General features: G+C 44.9%; 1 protein-coding gene across 1 annotated transcript; it reads right to left on the reverse strand.

The window, feature by feature from the left end:
- Nucleotides 1–2,376: 2,376 nt before the first annotated feature.
- CPA4 (carboxypeptidase A4) lies at nucleotides 2,377–23,857 on the reverse strand. The gene is made up of 11 exons (XM_072764065.1): nucleotides 23,677–23,857; nucleotides 18,596–18,677; nucleotides 18,021–18,155; nucleotides 16,833–16,931; nucleotides 13,801–13,902; nucleotides 12,378–12,482; nucleotides 11,538–11,648; nucleotides 10,276–10,366; nucleotides 8,652–8,851; nucleotides 7,654–7,738; nucleotides 2,377–3,103 (listed from the first exon to the last, which is right to left on the reverse strand). Exons 1-11 carry the CDS (start codon nucleotides 23,742–23,744, stop codon nucleotides 2,916–2,918), a joined length of 1,266 nt encoding a protein of 421 aa, XP_072620166.1. The 5' UTR covers nucleotides 23,745–23,857; the 3' UTR covers nucleotides 2,377–2,915.

Genomic DNA, 23,857 nt, shown 5'->3' on the forward strand with positions numbered 1-23,857 from the left:
AAAGATTAGCTGCTTGCGCCCCCAAGTTAGTCAGTCAATTGGCTGACATTTGGGGAGGTGATATAGAGAAAGCATGTGCATAGCTTCCTGTGTGAGTCAGCTTCTATTTGGCTAACAGCAATTCTCCAGAGAGGGAGGGAGCCTTGAGCTGTTGGCAGCCAACACTCATAGCAGCTGGGAATCGGTGCACTTGAACAGGAAAAGGGGTCTGAGCATGTATCCTATCCTTCTTCCCTTTCTATACAGTTTTATCAAATTTTGTATGTCTTCCTGAAAAGGAATTATTAGTTATATTCTGTTCAGTTATTTGGAACTTACTAGAAAGGAAATCATTAAATTTTGACTGTTGTATAATATTTCAGTATGTGAAAATACCATACTTTATTCACCCATTCTTCCACTGGTGGACTTTGGAGTTGTTTTTAGGTTTTTGCTATTATGAACAGTGTTGCTGTGCACATTCTCTTATATGTCTCCTGTTGTATATGTGTAAGAATTTCTTGGGTTTATGCCTGGGGTGAAATAGCTAGACCATATGGTGTGAACTTTAGAAGGTAACACCAAACTATTTTCCTAAGTGGTTTTATGAACTCATATGCCCACCAATAATGTATAAGAGATCCTATCATCCACCTCCTCTCCAAAGTTTTGGTTTTTGTAAATCGAAAGAGAATAAAATGGCATCTCATTACAGTCTTGACTTGTACATCCTTGCTCAGTAACCATCTCTCTTCATGTTTACCAGATACACCTGTTTCCTCTTCTGTGAATGCTTGCTCATGGCTTTTGTCCATTTTCTCTTGGTTATTTGTGTTTTCCTTATTGGTCGTAGGAGTTCTTCATATGCCCCTTGTTGTGTGTATTATGAATATAGTGAATAGCATCTAGTTTATAACTTTACTCTTCACTTTTTTTTTCTCTTCACTTTATGTGTCTTTTACTGAACAGAAGCTCTTAATTTTATTATAGTCACAGATATTCTCTTTATGGCTTTTGATGTATTGTTTAAGAAATCTTTCTCTCTAGGGATCTAAAGGACAATCTCAGTCTTGGAGGTGAGAAGGTCTATAAATAGAGCCAGGTTACAGGCAAGTCACAGAGGCAAGCACTGCAATGCCTACTGGGGTATTGTTAGTCCAAGGCAACCCTGACTAGCCAGTACAAGCGACCAGCTGGCTGGCTGGCAGGTGTGTTCTGGTTAAAGAATTGGATATATCATGCTATTAGAGCTGGATACCATTAAAAATTCTAATCATAGACTGTAATTAACTTTCCTTGCTCTGACGCCCCGCTCACTAAACAACCTTCTGATTATAATTTGGCTTCCCAGTATCTTGCCTACAGGGAGAGAATGTACTGTGCAGACCGACGTGAGGATCCAATCCACTAAACAGTTACATGCCATGATGTAAATTAATAAATCCGTATTCTGATTTTATCATCTGCCTCATCTGAGCTCTGTGGGCGTGAGTCAGCATCCCTGAGTCTAATCAACATGGACACTGAGAATATCAAGCTCCTGAGCTGAAAACCTAAGAACTACACCCAGGACCAGAGTGTAGTCACCAAGGTAACACTGCCCTGGAGGCTCCTCGGCCTGATGGAGAGAAGGCCTTCCTACATATCATGCGATACAGACAGGGATTAAAATTGACTTTTGACATTATAAAGAGCTGCATATTCAAAACCATGGCTTGGTTCCATTCAGGTGAAGGTGAAGAATAGGAGATGATCGTGAGACTCATATTGAATATTTATTGGCTTATAAGCACACACCAGATGCCGCACAAATCCTAGGCAGGAGGATAAGATTTACAGACATGTTTGAAAAAAGGAAAAAAAAAAAAAAAAAAAGGGCAGATGGTATGTGCTGAGGAGGAATGGAACAAGAGAAGCCTGACTGATGAATCCTTGCTCCATCTTGATGCACATGGTCCAGGATGCAAAATGGAATAAGAGGACTTTAAAGACCAAAAGAAGAGCCAAGTGACAGAAACACAAAGTACAACAGAGCACAAAGAGGAATGTGCCAGAGCAGTGAGAGTATCCAGGCCAGAGGAGTGATTTAGGACCTGTAGGGTGAGGGCAAGATCTTTGAAGTGAGTTCAAAAGGCAAAGTAGAGGTGAGCCCATTAGGACAGATGGGGATAATTTAGCAATCCTGCTATTAGATCACCACTTCATTAAAGGTTCCTGGGTGAGAAGTACCTAGAGTGACATAGATCCCCTTCTGGAATCCCAGTTACACAGTGTAACAAAGGGAAGAATGCAATCAGAATTGTTACGTCTGGGACTCTGGAGCCCAGTGATGAGACATGATCCACTCCTTTGTGTTCAGACCCCAAACAAAAACCAAAAGAAAGGGAAGATGGCCTCTACTGATAACTCTACAGGATTTATTTTTCAAAGACAAATATGTTTAAGAAGGAGTGTGATAAATTAAAGGAAGTTCTGTGTCACCTCTGAGACTGATCTCAAAGATAGGCACTGTTGCCCACAGACAGCGTCTGCCGTGAGGCCCCAGCAGAGCAAGGTCACCAGCCTGGCCAGATTTGACAAGGCTAGAGAACCACCCTAAATATCTTTTTGTTCTAAAAATGAGGTAGAGACATGCCACCCAGTAAGGAGTGACCCCTAAGTGTGGCCTGCCCAACCAATGACATGAAAGGAAGGGCACACAAAGGACTCAGTGAAACAGCAGGACCAAAACACAGCAGCGGGGCAGGAGTGCTTCTCTCAGGTGCACCAAAAAAATATATGAACTTCCAGGATGAGAGCTGGAGAGGGGCTGACCTGTGTTCCCCACAAAGCCAGAGGGCTCTGACTCACACGTGAAAGAAGTTCTCTTTAATAGTGGCTTCAGCGAACATGCATACATGGGGAGAAGTAACTGGAGATACAATGGGGCTCCTCATCTAGTAGAGGTTGTCCCGCACGTGCTCCATGATGGTCTTCAGGCCCAACCAGGTCTCCTCTGCAGTGGGGATGATCTGGTTGGCTGGCAGGAGGAAGCCATAGTGCCCAGTATCTCTCAACTCAAACGTGAATGCATACTTGATACCATTGTCATATGCCCAGTCAACACTGCTCCCGCTAGCTGGATCTGTAAGTCAGAAAAGAAAACACCTTTAAATCCCAGTTCCTTTCAGGGTTAGATGGGCAGATGTCAGGAGATCTGCCTGCCTCTGGTTCTTAGGGATCTATAATTCTTTCTGGAGGTCATGAGGCCTACAACACATGAATACTGGCCTGATCCATATGTCTCATGCTGTCCTATATGACAAACATCTTCATTAGTCTCAAACCAAGAGATTTTTAAATCCGTATTTCCACCTTACCACTAACACACTGTGTAGACTCCTTGTGGTCATTTAAAACCAATCTTCACAGAGTGTGATAGACAGCCCCTGAGACAGCCCCAATGATCCTTATCTCCTGGTCTTCACATCCTGTGTGGTTTCCTCCAACACTGAGTGGGGCTGCCCTGACCTGGGTAATTAACAGGAGACTGCAGAAATGATGGTGTGTGACCTCCAAGCCTAGATCATAAATACTGTGGCTTCCACCTTGCTCTTTTGTAGATAATTTGCTCTAGGGAAAGCCATGCATCAGGGTGTGTGGATGGTCAGTGTCCGATATCTAGGTCTAGGTGTTAGAGAACAGAGGCCTCCTGCCACTACTCAGCACATCAGTGAGCCACCTGAGAAGCAGACCCCTCCAGCCCAGTCAAGCCTTTAAATGACTCTAGCCCTAGAAGACACCTTGACAGCAACCTTAGGAGAGGCCCTAAGCCAGAGCCACCCAGTAAAGCCATTCTTGAATTCCTACCCCAGAGAAACAGTGGAAGAAAATAAATGTTTATTATTTTAGGCTGCTCAGTTTTAGGATAACTTTTTTACAGAGCAAGAGATAACTGATACACACAGAGAAAGAAAGCATAGCCCTTGGGAATTCCCTTTGCCAAAAGGCTGGGGAAAGTAAAGAGGCCCATTTTCCTGCTTCTTCCCAGCCAAACTCTACTAGAGCAGAAACTGGCTAAAAGTGCAAAGTGTGGATGACACTGAATGATAAAATAATGATGTCAATAGCACCTATCATTTATTGAACATCTCCCATGAGCCAGTTATTTATATTGGAAGGTTTACATTTATGACCTCATTAATCTTTAAAAACCCAGTGAGGTGGATATCACTGTCCTTGTTTTTCAGATGAGGAAATCCAGGCTCAGAATGAGTAATTTATCTAAGGAAATATAGACAGAAAAATGGCAGGAATGGAATTGAAACCTAAGTCCATCTGCTGAAAAAAGCCTATGTATGCTTTCTTCAACCTCATTCCAGTCCATTTAGTATAGTACATGTCTGTTAAATGAAAACATGGGTCCTTTTATTTACCCATCATTCTTGAGAGTTGTTTCTCATGATAGCACTTTTGATTTTTCTAGAGATGCTGCTTCTACTGTGATGACATGCCCTTTGAAGTTATGAAACAGACTCTCCTATACTCTCTGAAATTCTTGTGCAGTTCTCATAGTCCTTCTCTACCCTGAGAAAATGCTGGATGAAAAACAGACAATGGCACCAGAAGTTTCTAGAGGTTATTTATATGGCAAGCTCAAGTATTTCAGAACACATTTTAAATTCAGGAAGGAGGCAAGAAGTCCTTTGCCAAGCAAAGTGATCAAGTGCTTGCACTTCACTTTTTTTGGGTCCCTGCTCAAAGTCTATCTACTTTTTTTTTTAAAAGATTTTATTTATTTATTTGAGAGAGAAAGAGTGCATGAACAGGGTGGGGGAGGAGCAGAGGGAGAAGCTGACTCTCTGCTCGATCCCAGGACCCCGAGATCAAGACCCAAGGCAAAGGCAGTTGCTTAACTGACTGAGCCACCCAGGCACTGCAGTCTAGCTACTCTTTTAACATTAATGGGAACATACTATTAAAAACACACTGTATGGGCTTGGCGCTCAGCTGGGAGTCTGCTTCTCTCTCTCCCTCTGTCCCTCCCCTCCACTAATGCTTACTCCCTCCTCATGCTCTCTCTCTAATAAATAAAATCCTTTAAAAATAATAGATAATTAAAATAAAATAAAAACCACACTATTTTTGTAATTAATATTTGAAGATTATTCCCTATTAGCACATATAGATGCACCTCACTCATTTAATGGAGGTATACTGTTTCATTGTGTGCATATACCAAATGTGTTTTTATTCATTACTGTACTGACAGGCATTTAGGTGCTCACTAGGCTTTTATGACTAACAGTGCTGTCATGAACATCCTTCTTACTAACGATCTATCCACAAGTCAAATGAGCCCAAAGAACTTGTGTCCAAGCCCTTAGTACTAAAGAGAAGAGGAGAGTGCTTCTAGAGGCAGGGGGCCTAAAAGCAGGAAGTCTGACCAGGGGAAGGAAACATGAAAACTCTAAAAAAGTAGACACAAGAATTAAAGAAGCAAAATGGGCTTAAGGCTGTCCAGCACAGGGACTGAAAATGCAATACAGCACAGAAGGCCTTCAGGACATAACAAGTAATGTTCAGAAGGCCACTCTGTCATGAAGAAAGGAGCTTAAATCCCTTGTACATGCTTTGTTTAAAAAGGCAAGGAAGTGTAAAATTCTTTTGAATATTATTTTCAGCAAGAATGGTTAATCTAAGAAAAGTTCTGGCACTTGAAGGAACAAACATCATCTATTCACGTAGCACATACAATAATCCATGGAATCAGACTGTTATTCTACAAAAATTGATTACATTTTTAGAAAGCAAGGAGGATAGACAAAACCTTTAAAGAATACAGAAGATGCACTCTTGAAAGACTTAGGAAATATTATATCTCCTGGACAACACTCAAGAGAGCCTTCCTCCTCTTGTTCTGCAGGAATCCAACAAGTATCTCCGGATTTTGGCACAGCTTACATTAGGAAAAATGTGTTTGATGTGGGATGACAAGGCCATCCTTTAAACTGGTATTTCATCCAAAAGCCAGGGCTGTGGTGACCCACAATGCCCTTTTGAGAGGGCCTCGTCAAAGGACTCTCACCAAGTCTCTTCAGCTCTCTGCAGTCCCAAACTCAGTTCTCACCAATGAGGCAGAGGAGGGAGAAACTCTCCTGATGTGTTTCTTCTCTGAGAAGTTCCCATTTAACAACACTAATAATAATAAACCATCAATAATTAAGGGATGGTTGCCACAATTAGCCACACAAACACCAACATCAGGTGTAGGCAACACAGACAAGACTGCTGAGGTCAGAGAACACAGGAGCACCCAGGACGGGGGATGGAGAAACTTCCCAGAAGAGGAAGCCTGAAGGGAACAGAGAGCTGAGGGTGAAGCAATTGGATAGGAGAGTTAGGGTGTGGAGGAGGACAGAAATATCAGCAAGTTTGCAGGGGCTCTAAGGGTGGACCGACTGACTGTTAGAACATTACTTACAGAGGAAGGCACTCGCTCTCTAGGTGTCAGAACCAGGGCGCCTAGAGGGCTGTTGGTGAAGCACCTGCCTTCGGCTCAGGTCATGATCCCAGAGTTCTGGGATTGAGCCTCATGTCTGGCTCCCTGTTCAGTGGGGATCCTGCTTTTCCCTCTCCCTCTGCCTGCCACTCCTCCTGCTTGTGCTCTCTCAAATAAATAAATAAAATCTTTAAAAAATAAAAGTGTCAGAACCGTGCTCCTCATGTTCATGTTTGTTTGTTTTTCCTATTGATAGCTAGACTCTCGGAAAATGATAACCTTCTTCCATTTGATCTTTAAGTTTCAAGATCAGGGCTCCTAGAATAAAGAAACTGGAAGTATCTTCATAGGAACAGAGTAAAATGCTCAGATGAAACACTTCAGTGATAAACCAAAGCAGGGGTATTTCCTCAAAATGGGGTTAAAACTGTAGGTAATGAGCCTCAAGACCACCTTCAGGTTTACAGTCTTGATAGTCTTTGTTTGGGAGATGTTGTTTTTTTTTTTGTTTTTTTTGTTTTTTTTGCCTTGACACTAACCATTGCACAGAGGACCCCAGCTCACAGCACACTATGCTCCAACACATGCTTATTTCTGATGGGAAGGTGAGGGAATCTCCTCCACCCCCACTACCACCACCTTGGTCTGCCTATCCAAATGTGAGTTTCCTTTTAAAATGGATTGATAAACTTGAATTTTTTTCTAAAGATTTCTTAATTTATATGAGAGAGAGAGAGAGAGAGAACACAAGCAGGGAGAGCTGCAGAGGAAGAGGGAGAAGCAGACTCCCTGCTGAGCAGGAAGCCCAAGAAGAATCCTAGGACCCTGGGATCATGACCTTTGTCAAAGGCAGACACTTACTGGACTTAGCCACCTGGGCACCCTGGGCTTGAGGAATTTTTGACAAACTCTATCAGGACCTTTCATGGAATATAAGGGACCCAGACTTCAGCATACTAGCAGGACTTCACTCAGCACAGGCAAGCGACAGCATGACTGTTGTGATGGTACTGAGGGAGATGACCACCTACAGCAGCTATCATCCCATAAACTGGATGCAAATTCAGTCCATCACTAACAACAAAAACAATCAGACTACAACATAGTGAGCCTAACTCGCAGCTCTTCTCCCACTTCATTTCAACTTTCCTCACAAAGCATTTTCTAAACAAATACATACGGTGAGTACTTACAGACAGTGGTACAGGTAGGACCCACTTGGTATGAAGTGCCCGACAGGGAAGCCAGAGCTTTGGCTGCACGCCTTGCCACCTCGTCCTAGAAGGGGGAACCAGTGGAGTGAGAAGGAATGGATCCCACAGCCTGACATCCCACAGCTGTTCTGTGCTGCCAATGGTGTGGAAGATTCTTGGCCCTTCCCTCCAAGCTTCCAAAGCCTGATGCACAGAGATGCATAGGGCTGCATACCAACCCAACCTAGTAAATACACTACCATCTTCACCTATCCTGAGGGATGGGAATGTCATGTTCGTGAACACACGAGAAGGCCAAGTATGTTCCAGAGAAAACCTTCTAAGAGTCAGGTGTTCCCAGAGTGGAGGTGGAGACAGGACCACCATATATGGATGTGCCCTATGCAGAGTGCCTGTTTGAGACCAGAATCTAGCCCACACCTAGCATGAGCCCTGAATCTGCTGGGAGGTTTCTAGGCCAGCTGCAGCCCTGGGCAGAGGGTGCTCTCCAGCAGACCAGCACGGAGGGAGAAACCTGCAGTCACCCTGACAGCTCTGCTCCAGTCCAGTGCATCATAAGTGCCTGTTCACATCCTAGGGCAAGTCACTGTATGTGATGCAGAGCATCCCGAGACTGCAGCCTTCATCCTACTTAAACTACCTTGACCAGAAGGAGGAGAACCTCCCTCATACCCATCACAATGACACCCACAGTTCTTGGCAAGTGGTGGGTCCATAATGCATTTTGATCAGAAAAATATTTGAAAAGGAAAGGCAGGGATCAGGTGTAGTTCTTGAAACTGACAGCAAATACAGAAATAATGAGAACTGTCTTCTTCCTGTCCCCAGTAGGTCTGAGGGCAGGGAGAGAAGACCAGGCCCTTAATAAAATAAGTCCAGGCTTCTGGACTTTCCCTAGAAGTTGCAGAACGACCACTGTGGCAGTACCCAAGGGCCAAGCAGGCCCACTACTAGGTGGAAGGCAGCCCATCACTCACCAGTTCATCAGCATCTGGGGCCTTTTTGATGGTATACCCATATGGATACATCAGCAGCTGTGAGTAGCTGTGCAAGTCAATGAAGCATTTGAAATTCCTGTGTCCTTGGATGAAATCAACCACCGATTTCACCTCTACTTCCGAATTGGCATGGGGTCCATGATATGTTTCAGAGCAAGGGTTGTCACTGGCTCCCTCTCCTGTGCGGGATGGCCCAAACAGAAACATAAATCCATGGGCAAGAAAACAGAAATGCAGGACACTCAACCCAGAGGAAGGGCAGAAGGTGCTGGCAACGGACAAGTCAATATGAGAAGCCCTCCCACGAGCCTGATCTGCAATATGTGCACATGGTGGAGAGGGTGCAGAAGTGGAAGGGTACTGGATCTGCCACAGCTGAGGAGGAAAACTGGAAGGACTCCTTTAAATGGATAGAACTGACCTTGTAGTGCATCACTAACAGTTGTCATAAATAATTAATATCATACTTGACAATGACTTGTAATTAATAAGTATTCTAGACAATTAATATGAATACCAATTAATAATGAAAATGACTCCATTTATTCTGGTGTCAGCTCATTCTCTTGGTTCAGATCTTAATGGCTAAGCGCTGCCAAAAATAATCTATTGTTGTGGCTAAAGTCTCGGATTTGACAGGTATTTAGAAATATTGCCTTCTGTACCACTTCACAACATAGCTCCCTGAGGTATTTGGCATGTGTGTAAAACGGCCCCAGTTGTGGGAAGATCTGACTTAACTCTGATGCCCTCAGTTCCCACTTTTCTAACAGCTCCTCTCCACAGGCACATTATTCTCCCCGCCACAGTCCATGTGGTAGGCAAGCTTGCAAGTAAAAGTACATTAAAGGCAGGACACCAGCACAGCTGTGAAAAGTGAGAGAGCCCTACAGGGTTCTGGAACTGCAAGGTGAGGTTAGACTCTCAACTCTTGACCGACCACAAGCTCCTGAGATTGTCTCTGAGCCTCAACAGTCTCATTTCGGGTAATAAAACTCACTCCCTGGGTCAGACAAAAAAAATAAGGTAACACACAGAAAAACAGTTGGCCCCTGGTGGGCACTACTGTAGGGATAATGTTTAGATAGCTAGAGCTCAGAACCGGGGTCTCCTCATTCTCATGCCCTTTCCGTGGCCTCAAAAGGCTGAGTATCACACTGACACATCTAAGGGCAAACTGCTGAGGTCGAATCCTCACCACATCACACGATCTGCTCTGTTAAGGTAACAGAACTAACCACTCTCTTCTGAGTTACCACCTGGAGCCCTTCCACCCACCCAGTCACTTGCCCAGGAGAAGCAGGGATGACCAGGACAGAAGTCAAGGATCTATATATTTAAGACTACAACAGTGTTTAAAATACTAGTGTTCTTTCAGGAGAACAAGAATTGCTGAATAATTCTTTTCCAAAATTACCCGCCCCCCAAATTTTTAAAAAACAAACAAAAAAGCCCAAGACATAGCGTAAGGGATTGGCCCAAGTCTCTCAGCGTAGCAGGAATGGAACCAGCCTGGAAACTGGCCCCCCCACCGCCAGCTCAGAGCCCTGAGGACCAGGCTCCCCAGGGACAGCAGGGTTTGGAAACCACCTCCCCAACCTACCTGCAAAACTAGCATTCCAATTTCTATTTGGATCAGCACCAACACAGGCACTTCCAGGATTTAAGGACCGTGTCTTCCTCCATAATCGGTTCTGAAAAGTCCACCAAGTAGGGAACAAACATTCAGAGATGGGTCAGGACACAGGAGGAGTGAAGGTTTTCTCTGGAGGTCTATGAAGGGGCGGGCATCACAGATGAGGCAAGCTGCTTGCAGCTCTGCCTAGAGGCTCATCAGGGCTCCAGTCCTCACTGACTAAGCAGTCTTCTCTCATCTCCCAGAGAAAGGAGGCTCAGCTCTTCTGGCTCAGAGAGAAGGACTCCCCCCAAAATGCCCTCCCCAATGAGAACTTTATAATGCAAAAACCAGCCTGATACCATCTGAACCCACTGAATAATTTTTGGCTTCAGGAAAAAGGACAGACATCATATGCCCAAATGATCACTGGCATGACAGGAAGTGCACAGCGACTGTTTTATTCTGACCTAAAAACCTAACCTGAATCCCATCAAACTTCAAGATCTGACTGCTAGTGAATAGGAAATACGGGGGATACACGAACAAATGACACCCAACAAAGAAGCCATCAGGCAAATTCAGAATGTGAGACATTCTACAGGAAAATGTACCTGGTTTCTCCAACAAATGAGTGACATTTTTAAAAGATATGTGAGTGGTGGGGGTGGGGAACTGCCATAGATTTAAAAAGCCTGCAGAGCCATAACCACCAAATATGGGTACTTACCTTATATGGGTACTGATTTCAACAAACATACTCAAGAGACATTTACAAGATAATTGGGGAAATTAGATGATATTAAAGAAATTCCATTAATTTTTAAAAAGTGACAGTGGTGTATTGTTTGTTTTTTTGTTTTGTTTTGTTTTGTTTTGTTTTAATTATCATCAACCAGAGTTGCATACTAAAGATGTTTTGGGTAAAATAACCTGATGTCAGGGATTTGCTTTTAAACAAAAGGAAAAAAACTGTGTGGGAGGGAAAGAAATGAAAAGAAGATTGGTAAAGTGTTGATAATTGTTCCAGATCTGTGATAGGGAGTTCATTAGACTATTCTCTCTAAGAAAGAATATTCCCTGGTGACTCTCAACTCAGAGAATGAGTGAAACACAAGAGCCCAGGGAAGCTCATAACATGCACATGCATGGGCGTTCCCTCCACGTTCACACAACTGTTTAGGTAGCACAGCGAGGATTCCCAACAAAATCTTCTTAAGTTCAAGCCCGGCTCATCCAGAATTACTCACTTGAGTTTGTGTGTACACATATCCATCAGGATTGGCCACAGGCAACAAGAAAATATCCATTTTCTCCAAGATGGAGGTGAGAGCTGGGTCCTTCCCATAATCAGATACAATCTAAGCAGAGACCAGAAGCTTGTCAGCTATGCTTTGGCCAGCAAGGTCTAAGCCCATGTCATCTTCTCCGGATGCCCCTCTGCAGACTCCCTGTCACCCTCACAGACATAGCTCTCTGCAAAGCTCTTGGAGCCCTTCAAACCCTGCGGAAATGTGGCTTCATGAGGACAGCAACTGCAATGAGTCTGGGGCTGCCTGGTTCATTCATTCCTTCCAGGGGGTGGAAACAGGGGAGGGAAGAGCCACATGTCCTAACAGTTTTGGGGGCTCTGCGCCCCCATGCTAACAGGCAGGGAAAATAAATCCTCCACGTGCAGCACTCCTGTCCCTAGTGCCGCCTTAAAGCAGACTCTCCAGAGGGACATGGGAGACTGCATGAGGCCCCTGAGGATCTGGAGGGCTAGGGCAGGGCCCAAGGCAAAGTTAAATCGGAGTTTCGCTGCTGAGAAGACTCCACTCCCTTCCTGTGGTGCTGACTATGGGTTAGAGTTTCAGGGCCAACTCTGCAGCTCATTAGCTCGCTGGCTACTATGAATGAACTTTGTCATTTAGCCACAGCGGCTTGACCAAGGGGCTGTGACCTTTTGCTACCCTGATCTGAAAAGGCCCCCGGCCCACTGTGTCTGTGCAGAGTGCCTTCCCACCTCGTCCCCCAAGCCCAGCCTCATGAGACCCTGCAGGGGCACCCTGGGCCCACCACAATTCTCGGCTAATACCGGGCGACATGACCTTCCTCGCGGTCCAGATTGCCGTGGCCTGCGAAATCCACTCCCGGGAATGGATGCCTGCATTCAGCCAAATGGCTGGCCGCCGCCTGCCTTCTGCAGTGCTGAACTGTGGAAAGACAAAGAGGCCAGAAAGTGACCCTCTTGCCCATGTCTCTGCTCACCTCTCCTCTCCCCAGTTCACCCCTATTCCTTTAATCCATTTAAGATAATTCAGAGACCAAATGTTCCTGAGGGCACCATCTATTTATCAGGCTTATCCCGTGACCAGGGAGCTTAATTGGTGGGCTGGCGAGGCCCAGTCGCAGCTCCAGGCAGCTCCAGCCGCTCCAGGGTTGGAAGCAAATGGGAAGGGGAAACAATTGCTATTGTGAATTATCATGCTAGTGTGATTAGAGATAATATTATATCTCTTGAAAGACCTCAAATGGTATCCCAACAGAGAGAGACACAAGGGTGCATGAACTGGCCTGTTCTAGTTGATGCAATAAATGAATTCGATTTTAAAAGGAGGAAGAGAGAGGTTCACTATAGCTCTTTGTAAATGGCATTAAATGAATTCTGGCTCCTGCCTTTTAGCATGGGGTCAGGCTGCCTTGGGTCACAGCGTGGTGCTAATGAAGCCAGAGTCTCCATCAGATTGGCAAATAATCTAAATTTATGTGGATTATTTCAGAGCGACCAGCTCGGTGGCAAATCTCCTCTGGCTGGTAATTCTAGCTACGAGTCTGGGTTCTTCAGGGCTTATATGAAGCTAGGGATTTGACATATTCTTAGCACCATCAGTTGTCCCGTGGTTCATATCTTCAAATTCCTTTTTATTCAGTTGGCCAGATTATTTATATAATTTATGTCCCTGCCATAAATTTTCTACCTCTTTTGCCAATATAGACCTGAATCTGTTAGAAGTATCTAGAAATTAGGCTTTGTGCAGCCAAGGATCATAGGCTGGGCTTAAAATCACATCAACCCTAAAATTAGCTTCCCAGATTGCTTTTCCAAAAAGTACCCCTAAATGCAGAATAGATTCTGTAGAATCAACCCAATTTGTCTTGCTTTACAGAGGTAGGAATGAAGGCAAAAGCTCGTGGCCTGAGAGCTTTCTGGAATACTAACTGAACCCACCTCACCCATCCCCATTATCCCTCTCCCACTATACACACACACACATACACACACACACTGATCCTGCCTTTTAGTCAAAACTTGCAACTGGATAGGCTCCTTCCATCTCCTTCCATATTAGGTACAAACAGAGGACACACTGTCACACCAAATTTGATCCCCAGTAAATGTCTCCCCCATATCCCTGAAGTCAAGGAGATCCTAAAGAGTTGCCTCCTTCAGAGGGCTGGGGGCTGAGTCTTGGTCACAAGGGACCAGGTACCTGAGTCCAGTCAGGTTCCGTGAAGAGCCTAAGGCCTCACCTTCAGCACATACATGGGCCGGTTTTCAAATGAATGCCCAATCTTCACCCTGCTCACCAAGGCAGGAAAATCTCTGGCAATGCTGTCCATCTCACGGTAAATCTGAAGCATGAAAAAGTGAACTCAGGGCATTTAAAAATTTTGTCATGGGATACTTATTCTTGAAGAACTGCCTGAAGAATCCTTTTCTACAATATTCTAGAAAACAATACATTTTATCTTTCCATAAAATTATAGGCCACTAAACTAGAAAGAGTTGTGTATACATACTGCTCCAGAAGTGTGGTCCTTTGTGCCATACTAGACTGGATAATCAGCAATCGCCCCATTTAGCCAAGGTTCTCTTTTTTTTCTTAACATTTTCTTTATTTATTTGAGAGCAAGGGACAGAGACAGCGACAGAAGCAGAGAGAAAGAGAGAGCATAAGAAGGGAGGAGAGGGAGAAGCAGGCTCCCCCTCTGAGCAGGGAGCCTGATGCAGGACTCTATCCCAGGATACTAGGATGATGACCTGAGCCAAAGGCAAACACTTAACCAGCTGAGCCATCAGGCACCCCTTAGCCAAAGTTCTTGAAAACGGTCCTCTCCAAACCTTTGATCACTTTCTTCATCAGTTTTTTTTTTAATTAGCATACATCCTGTATGTGTATGTTTGTTTTATAATGTACATATATTATGTATATTACTTATATATATTATGCATACCACTGAATAATGTACCACACAAAGACATACATTATAAAACAAAGAAACAAAAATGGTTGCATTAATAATAAATATTAATGTATGCAGAACATAAATAGGAGTTGTAATTGTTTCTTCCTCCATTCCAGTAAAGCACCTTGCTTACACCCTGTTGTACAAGCACCCCACTTTGGAGATTCATCTAATGGCCTTAAGAGAACAAATGAAGAGCTATAAATCATAGCTACAAAAGGTTCCATTTGGTTTCAATTTCTAAAAAAAATCTTGATTTAAATAGAATTCATCCTTCTTAGTTGCTCAAACCTTTTGAGGGTCAAAAGAAGGAAATAAATAAATATGTATTTAGACCTTAAAAGTAGAAGAGGGAGCTTTACAGAGGAGAAATACATGCAATCAATGTTGAGTAAAATTCCAGCTTCCATGGTTTATCAGAGTTGCAGTCAATATCGCAGACTGAGCCAAAGCAAGAAACCATCCCCTAAATACATACATAAACCAGATAAACTACAATGAAAATAATTCACAGCCAAGCTCAATAATCAAGAAAGGAGAAACTTGATTTCTTAAAAATCAAGAAAGAAGAAACTGAAAAGGGAGCTAACCAGCTGGTAGAGGGCAGAAAATGGAGCCTCAAGACCAGATCTCTGCCTTAGGCTCTGAGGGTTTACAGCAGACCAGAAATAGCAACAGAGGGCCCAGGACCCAGAGTGGACTAAGGAGCTGGAACTTGAGAGCTGAGAACTGGCCCTGGAAACTCTACCTACAGACCCTAGAAAGGGAAGCAAAAAAATCAGATGCCCACTCTGAGCCGTGAGAGGCAAGAAAGTCACCCAGGAAAAGTTAAAACACCAAAGCGATATTGGGAAAGAGGGGTCCAAATTCACACTGCAGACATTAGGAGGAAACTCTGCTGGGAAACCTAACAGAAATAATGGCAACCACAACAACACACGGGAAAACTGAAACTGGAAACCCTGGCTGAGACAGACATGAGACTCCCGCCAGAGACCTAAGCAGGCCTAAGCGGTTACAGGATGAGAGCTCTTCAAAGCTGGTTTTAGAAAGAACTGCGTGTGATCAAGCCAAGAGGGAGATGGTATACTGAAGCACAGCAGAAGGCCTCACTGGGGAACAGGGAACAGGGTAGGGTAGCTGCAATCAGATGGCAGTGACCCCTAAAGCCAGAGAACAAAAGCAAGTGCATGAGAAAGTGCGGCTCCCATAGCAGGCAGGTGAGGGGATGGAGTTCCTGGAGTCTTGGGTGACATTTGCAACCGCTTAGCTCAGCTAGGGAGTGCCTCACCGTAAGGAGGCTAATGTCATGGGTCTGTGAGCCCTGAGCTCTGCTTTTGTCCATGGCCCTGGACTGAACTCCTAACTTTATCCAGCTGTTTTGCAGATGTATGTCATTGGTCACAAAAGGGATGAAGGGGCAGTGCGGTTGGAAGTGTACACAATAAACAAAGCTACTGACAATCATGGGAAAGAAGTGAAAACAGTTGGTCAACCTTGGAAATAATCCCTCATCTAGAAGAAAAACAACTCGAAGTATATGCCTCACGAAAAGCATGCCAGGAACCCCATCTTTGGATAGAAAGAACAACATGTAGGCAGATATAGGAAGGAGAATAACAATTTCATTTTGAGGTGTTGTTCTGAGCTAGAAGAGTTTCCAGATTATTGCAGAAGACATTGAGGATTGTAAGAAAACTGTATGATATGTGATACAGTCCCATTCTATAGCCCCTCTTGATTCCACAAGTTCTAATATCATATTAAATTTTTCTGCTCCAAGTTTTTTATTGAAAGGGTTGGCTTACCTTGAAAGTCAGTCATCTATATAAAGTGGTTTTTAACTAAACACAGCACCAAAACACATTATAGAACAAATATGCATTATAACTAATCATGATAAATAAAGTGGAAATATTTGGTTAACCTTGGAAATAACCACTTGTCTACTTGCCTGGAATAAGTAATATTTTAATCTGGGTGAGTAAAATACAGGGATTACGGTGGGGTATAAGAAGGTTGAATTACAAGGATGGAAATGATTGTAATTATTTCATGGTTTTCTTTAAGGGGTTGCCTTAAGAAAGAAGGATGCATGTAGGAGAAAATGTTCAGTTGTGTTTCACTATGCTCTTAGGTGCTGGTGGGAGATAAACAACCCAAGAATTACAAAGAAACTGAAGTGTTCACATTTTAGCCCCTTCCTGAAAGGGTATTTATTGTGCTAAGGGCTAATGCATCCTAGAAGTAAGGAAAGGAGTTACAAAACTCCAGATGCTGATGACCTGGATCTTAACCTGCTCTGAGACACTTACGGCTTCCAGAGAATGGTAGGCCCCATAGTTGAAGTTATTACTACTCCGCTCTTGCCCTTCATTGTGTTGCATTTCTTCATCTTCATTATCTAAAAGGGCCTAAAATAAAACAGACATGGCAATGCTGTGAAGTGACCCACCAGAGATGGAGGTTCGTGTTGTTTCTGCCATGTTTTGGCACAAGCTGGCCATGGATGGCAGCACCCTCAGCACACAAATGTCAAGGTGTAAAAAGGGGGTCAGATTTCTTCCACATATCTATAAAATACTTCTTGGCACCCAACGTACATCACCCCATTCAAAACCCACTTACTCCCCAAAAGTAACATATGTGCTATTTGGTTATTCTATACTATGAATTCTCTAGACATCAGCCCGCATCTGGTATCCAGTGCCTCTGAAATACACAGCTTGGGAAACCATTCAGAAACAAAGAAATTCTTATAACCACTCATACTTTGAAGGCTCCTGGCAGATGTCTGTGACATGTGAGGATGATTAATAAGCTCACAGCTGCTCACGCCATCAGGAAACTCCCGAGCCAAATCACCAATTAGTCCATAACCTACCTCGGTGAAGGAGAGAACATGAGCCAGACACTGTCCTGCTGTTCATATACAGGTCGTGAGGCTGGTGTCTGGCTTGGGTAGTGATGTTCCCTCTGCTGAGAACTACTGGTGACATTCCTTCTTTTTTCAAAAGATGCTTTTTATGACTGGTCTCCAACACCGCCCCCCCCCCAACATTTTTCTTTCCTCTTGACTTCAAATACAAAAAGGGAGAGAGGCTTGATTATTTGTGGGGCATCTATGACAGACCAGGTACTGTCAGGCATTTCACATACACTTAATCATTTAATTTTCTCAACAAATTGTATTAAATAGGTATCGCTGTTACCATTTTACTGATGAAGAAACAGAGGCTCAAGACATTCATTCCTTGCCCCAAGTCACACAGCTGATAGCCAAATCAGGATTTGGATCCAGCTCTGTCCAGCTCCCTCACCTAGGTATACCCTTTCTACTACAACATATTCCACTAACAAATTATGGTACCTTCTGTCCATGGATCTCAATGAGTTCGTCTATAAAATGGAGAAGGATAAGAGACCAGGACTTGCACATGTCTCAGGTCCACTCTGGATGCTTTGTCCTATGCAAGACCAGTTAGGGACCTTGGCCTACCCACCTGCAGGTCTTCAATTGTCACTGAGTACTCTAAGCCCTGGGACTTTAGGAAGGATCTGACTGACTGCAGACTGACAGATGGGACCAGGACATCCACAGGACGACTGAAGATAGAGGGAGATTTCCAGAAGCTGAGCTGAAGAGAACAGAAATAAAACCAGGTTAAGGGACAGTTCAGGTAAGAGGCACAATGGATTCATTCTTCTAGAACAACTGCCAAAAGCTAGGGTGATCCCTGAGGAGCTGGCTTCCACCCAAGGGCAAACTTGGCCCATTTCACAGCTGTGTCTGGTCAGGCCTGCCCAGAAGGCAATACCTGGCAGAGGCCAAGAAGTAGTAAGTCAGTGGCAGATAGAAAGATGGAGTCCCCCATTGAGGCCACCCATCTCCCAGGACAGCAGTGCTGTGATCTCCAGCAGCACTTCTCCCCATCAAGCCTTGCAATCATGTAAGCACATGTGGACTAATACAGGACTATACAGGAGAACTCTCCAGGAGCATTAAAATGTCAATGGTGCAAGAGTCTTCCCTCACCCGGGTCAGAGATACCCAAGAGGACTAAGAAGAACCAGGTACCTTAAGGTTGTCTGAATTCACTAGCTGACTTAGTTTGCTGCTCTCGTCTCCATTTCTGACATTAATCCTAAAAACTTGGTCCCTGGAGGAAAGAAAAACAAAACAAAACAAAACAAGATAATGGTGAGCTTTCAGCTGGCAAATAAACCCCAAGCCGACTTGTCCCAGACATAACTGGGCCGAATGAGAGGAAATGGTCTAGTCTTTGGTTATAATGTATAGCCATTAAAAATAAGACTACGTGGCAAATATGAAAAAGTGCTTATAGTATAACTTGAAGGGAAATATTAAGTGAAAGAGCAGGACACAAAATTGTATGTATGCCATGATTACAAGTATGGAAAAAGCAGATGCATTGGAAGAAAAACAGACAACGGAAATATAGCAAATGCTGACAGTGCTTATGTCCGGGTCGTGGGATTATGGATGACTGACTTTTTTTCCCCTTGTATCTGTTTTCTGTAATGTGGTCATATTACTTTATAATGAAAAACATATATATTTTGCAGAAAGGAATGTTCCTGAGTTACACGCAAAGCTAACTCAAGACATAAAGAAGCACTTCTTCACTGTCAAAGGCAAGTACTGAGGGGTCCATGCTGGAGAGAGCTGGAAAAGCGAATAGATCTTCCATCTTTGGAGGGTGAGCTGTTTGCTGGGTGGTCTCGCAATCCCTTTCAGCTCCAGGACTCTGGACAAATGCGAATTACAATACCAGCTAGGGTGCTGGGGCTGACTTGGGATTCAATCCTCCCAAGGGGGCCCTGAGAAGGCCCGGGAGGGAGCCGGCCAGTCCCGAACCCCCCTTGTTGTTTGTCACGGACTTGCTTCATCTCCACCATTTAACTTCCGCAGCAGCGGCAGGGGCAGAGGCCCCCCGAAGTCCTGTGTGTGGGTGGGAGAAGGCCAAGCCTGAAAAGCAGCCTTTGTGCTCTCAGCCGGCTCGGGAGCCAGGGGAGCCATTAGGCCGTTGCTAGGTGACAGGCCCGAATGAATCCGCACTCCACGCTGTCACATGCGTCATCCCTTTACAGGAATGAATGCAGGAAGAGCTGCTGGAGAGGCCTGTGGGCTGAAGGACCTGTTGACAGGGAAAATGATTCTGTCACTGGGAGCTAAATGTGCAGCCTCACGTGGCAGATCCGCATCTTCTCATAGGAAAACTGGCCCAATCCAGATGGGACTCTCAGGGTTTTACTTTGTTCCGAGAGGTTCTGGACTATCTCCAGGGGGTCTAGTCCGGCCCCAAAGAGGCAAGGTCTACTGATGAGTTGCTCCCACTGCAGGTGGCAGGTCTGGGGGAAATGCCAGTGCCAAGGGCTCACTTTCTCCCAGCTTATCCAGTCCCCACAGGGTCCTTGGAGGGGGGCCACCAAGCACAACCCCTGGGAGCTGTTGAGGCTACACTGGAGAAGCCACTGGCTGGGTAGGTCTCAGTCTGAACCCAAAAGGCTTGCTAGCAGTTGAACTGCAGCCCTATGAAGATGGGGAGTCAAACTACCATTTCCATGACATAGGCAAGCAGCCTCCCAAAAAGGAACAGGTTTAAAACAGAAGGGAAATCCTTATTCCTGGCTAAGTACCAGGGCCCATCTGCCGAACTTATGCTCTACTACAACCCACCCCCAATACTCCAGAAAAAGAGGGGTCTTTAAAAATGAGTGTTCTAGAAAGCACACCTGTGCACTGACATCTCTATTGGCAAAATGAGGCATCTGTAAAATACAGCACTGACTAGAACAATCACAAGAAAGGAAGAAAGGGAAAAGGAACAGGAAGAGAAAAAAAGAGGAACATAAGAATAAAAAGCTCTCAAGAGTGTGAACATCACATTACACATGCTCCCAGAGCATGTGCTTTACTGTTTCCAGAGTGGTAACTTCACAATAGAACTTTCATACTCCTGGGCATAATCCATGATAGTGGAATCCAGTGGATCTAACTGGCCCTGAGCATGAGTAAATCCACAGCACATTTCATCCTGTCCTATCAGCCAAACCACCAAGGATAAAGATACAACTATAGAGTGCAGAGAGGCAGAGTGGAAGGGCTGGAGCACTTCTCCATTTGTCTCTCCTCCACCTACTCCCTCCTCTACCCTCTTAGCTCCAGCCTCACTGAAATCCCAAATTCACCATGTACTATGCCCTTCCATGCTGTTCCCTCTGCCCAATGCCCAGCTCTTTTCCTTATCTGCTTGGCGATCTCCTGTCCAAGCTTTAGAACCAACTGTCCTCACCATTGAGGTTTTCCCTAACCCAGAGGCAATGTCAGGGACAGTCTTCAGATGGCGCTAAAAAGTGAGGGGGTTGACAGATCTCATGAGCGTGAGCCCATCAAACCCCAGCAGGGGCACCTGGGTGTCTCAGTGCAAGGAGTGTCTGCCTTTGGCTCAACTCATGATCCTGGAGTCCCAGGATTGAGACCTGTGTCAGGCTCCCTGCTGGGCAGGGAGTCTGCTTCTCCCTCTGCCTTTCACCCCGCTTGTGTACTCTCTCTCACTCTCTGTCTCTCAAATAAATAAATAAAATCTTTAAAAAACAAAAACCTAGAAGCAGAGAGAACATAAATAGGTGCCAGGTGAAGGGCTGCAATTTTCTTGCCCTAATTGTCCTTCTCTATTTGAAAAATGCCCTTTCCCAGTCCTGAGAGTGTGGCTAGCTGAAAACAACTTATTTCTGACATCTGGAAACTCATTCAGAGGTCTCAAACTCTTTCTGAAAATGGAAGATTGATCTGGGAAAGGGGATATATTGGAATTTGCAAGTGGCCGTGCTTACCCCTGCTACTCCACACAGGTGTTCTCAGTGCTCTTGTTAACTCTGCCCCACCCCCCATACCTACAGCCATCCAGCTGCTGCCAACAGGATGGCTGGCGACCTCCTCTCATCCTCACACTCATCCCACGTTCTGAACAGTCAACAGGCCCCTGGGGCTGAGCTTCCATCCGTCCCTCACTGCCATGAGGGCAAGCCAAGTGGCCTGTTCTCTGTGCCCATCTCACCTAGCTCCCCAGCTGGGCTTAGCAGCCACCACAAGACTCAGTTTCACAGAACTCTTAACTGCCTGCCAGCTACTGCTGATGCTCCAACCGGTTCTGCAGCTACTTCCTTTATTCTGCCTGCCTCGTACCTCTAGGCACCCTGGCCACAGTCCCATCCTTAAGATGACTGAAGACCCGGGGCAGAAGATGCCAGCAGAGGAGATGCTGGGGGCAGCAGGGAGCTGGGTGGAAGAAACAAAAGCTAGGGGGTGAAGGTGGGGAAAAATCCATCATCTTCATCTCTATCACTGCTGTGCCCCCTCCTAGCCAACCTGGCCCTGGCTTCCCACCACTTGAACACGCAGAGAGGCCAGCTTCCCCTTGCTAGAAATGTTCACTGAGCTCGGTGTCTGGGACACGTCAGGAACCCCAGGATGGATTCCACCACCATTGCTGGGTTCCTTACTATAGGGTGAGACCAGATTTTGGGGTGAGGATGACCCATTGGTTAAAACCATCTGCAATTAGCCCAGGCACGCAGCCCTTTCTATATAAGCTCCAGCGGTGGGCACTCAAACACCAGGCCCAGCTGTCTCAACTCAGGTGTCCTCTACATTGTAAGAGAAGTCTGTATCCTGAGAAATAAAGATTTTTCCAGCCATGTGAATAGCTGCAGTGAGAGCCTGACAGCTCCATGCATCAGCCCACACGGCAGCAAGCATAGTTATTACATACCTACTGCTGAGCTGCCTGTGGAAAAATCTCCTTCTCTGGCCACCTGCTATGACTAACCCCTCTGAGCTATTTGACAGTAGACACCAGGTGTGAGAAGAAGTCATCACCATAAAAATTACTCAATCTCGTATAAGTAATTACCTCAATAAACAACCCCAAAGTCCCTTTAGCCAGAGAGCATATTAGAGAGTCAACTAACAGATATAGATATATCTGTGAGACAGAGGATCCTATCTGGAGATTAACTTGTGCTATAGCAAAAGGGTATGGGTTTTGCCTTCAGAGTTCCAGCTCCCCCACCTACCAGCTAAGTGGCCTTGGGCAGGTTCCTTACCCTTTCTAAGGCTGAGTTTTTTCATGTTTAAATTGAGGAAAATAACACCCCTGCCTGGCAGAGTTGTTGCGTGATCCAAAAGATAATGCACATGAAAGCTCTTTGCAAATGGCAAAGCATTATGCAGTAATGAGTTCTTAGAATTCAATCTAGCAGGGGACCACAGCATCCTTTCATCTCTCCTACCTCTCAAATGTCCTCTCCTTTGCAAACCTCTGCAAAGCATTCTGCATGGAGCATGTTGGGCATGTGTGTACATGCACACACACATACACATGTACACAAGGTGTACAGGTGTATCCTTAACATGTTAATTCTCACCACTGTGACTAGGGAAGACCTATCGAATCCCCATGACCCAAACACTGATGAAAAAGTACCAGCTCTATAGGCGCACCTGGGTGGCTCAGTAGTTGAGCATCTGCCTTTGGATCAGTGATCTCGGGGTCCTGGGATCGAGTCCTGCATCAGCTCCCTATGGGGAGCTTGCTTCTCCCTCCGCCTATATCTCGGCCTCTTTCTGTCTCGAATGAATGAATGAATGAATGAATGAATGAATGAATTCTTTTTTGAGAAAGAGAGAAAGTACCAGCTCTACAAAGCCTTCACCATTAACAAAAAGGTGAAATCAAAAAGCCTAAGACCCAGGTTTTCCCCTAAACATGGCAGAAATTAAAAACAATTTCTGGTAGTTCTTGGTAATTCATAATATAGAAGTAAGAAAGTAGGAGAGGCCTGGAACTGACCCCAGAAATAAAAACTAGAAAGTAAAAGAACTGGTAGATTAGGGAGCCAGGGAGGAACTATGCAGGCCACCTAATCCTGATTTCACAGATATGATTGAGTCTGAGAGAGAAGGAACTTGCCCAGGATGACACAGGGTAGAACTGGGACAGGAGCTCATGTCTTCTTTTCCAATGCCAACACCACTTGAGATATAATCAGCCATTCATTTTCAAATCCATCTGGCTCCCATATCACTGAACTAATCAAGTAACAACAATAATAGTAAGTCCAAGAGGAACTTACCCAAAAAACTTTTCTCGGCCACAGATGCTGAGCCCAATAAGGGCCCCAAAGAATAGTATCCACTTCATGTCCCAAGATGTCAGTCACAGAGTGGCTGAGTCAAGCTGTATTTATATGAAGTCTGAGGCAGACTCATGTCCTCAAAAATGCTAATGTGATTCCCAAGCACCCTTGCAACTGT

Source organism: Vulpes vulpes, chromosome 7, assembly GCF_048418805.1.
Source record: "Vulpes vulpes isolate BD-2025 chromosome 7, VulVul3, whole genome shotgun sequence".
Taxonomy (NCBI): Eukaryota; Metazoa; Chordata; class Mammalia; order Carnivora; family Canidae; genus Vulpes; species Vulpes vulpes.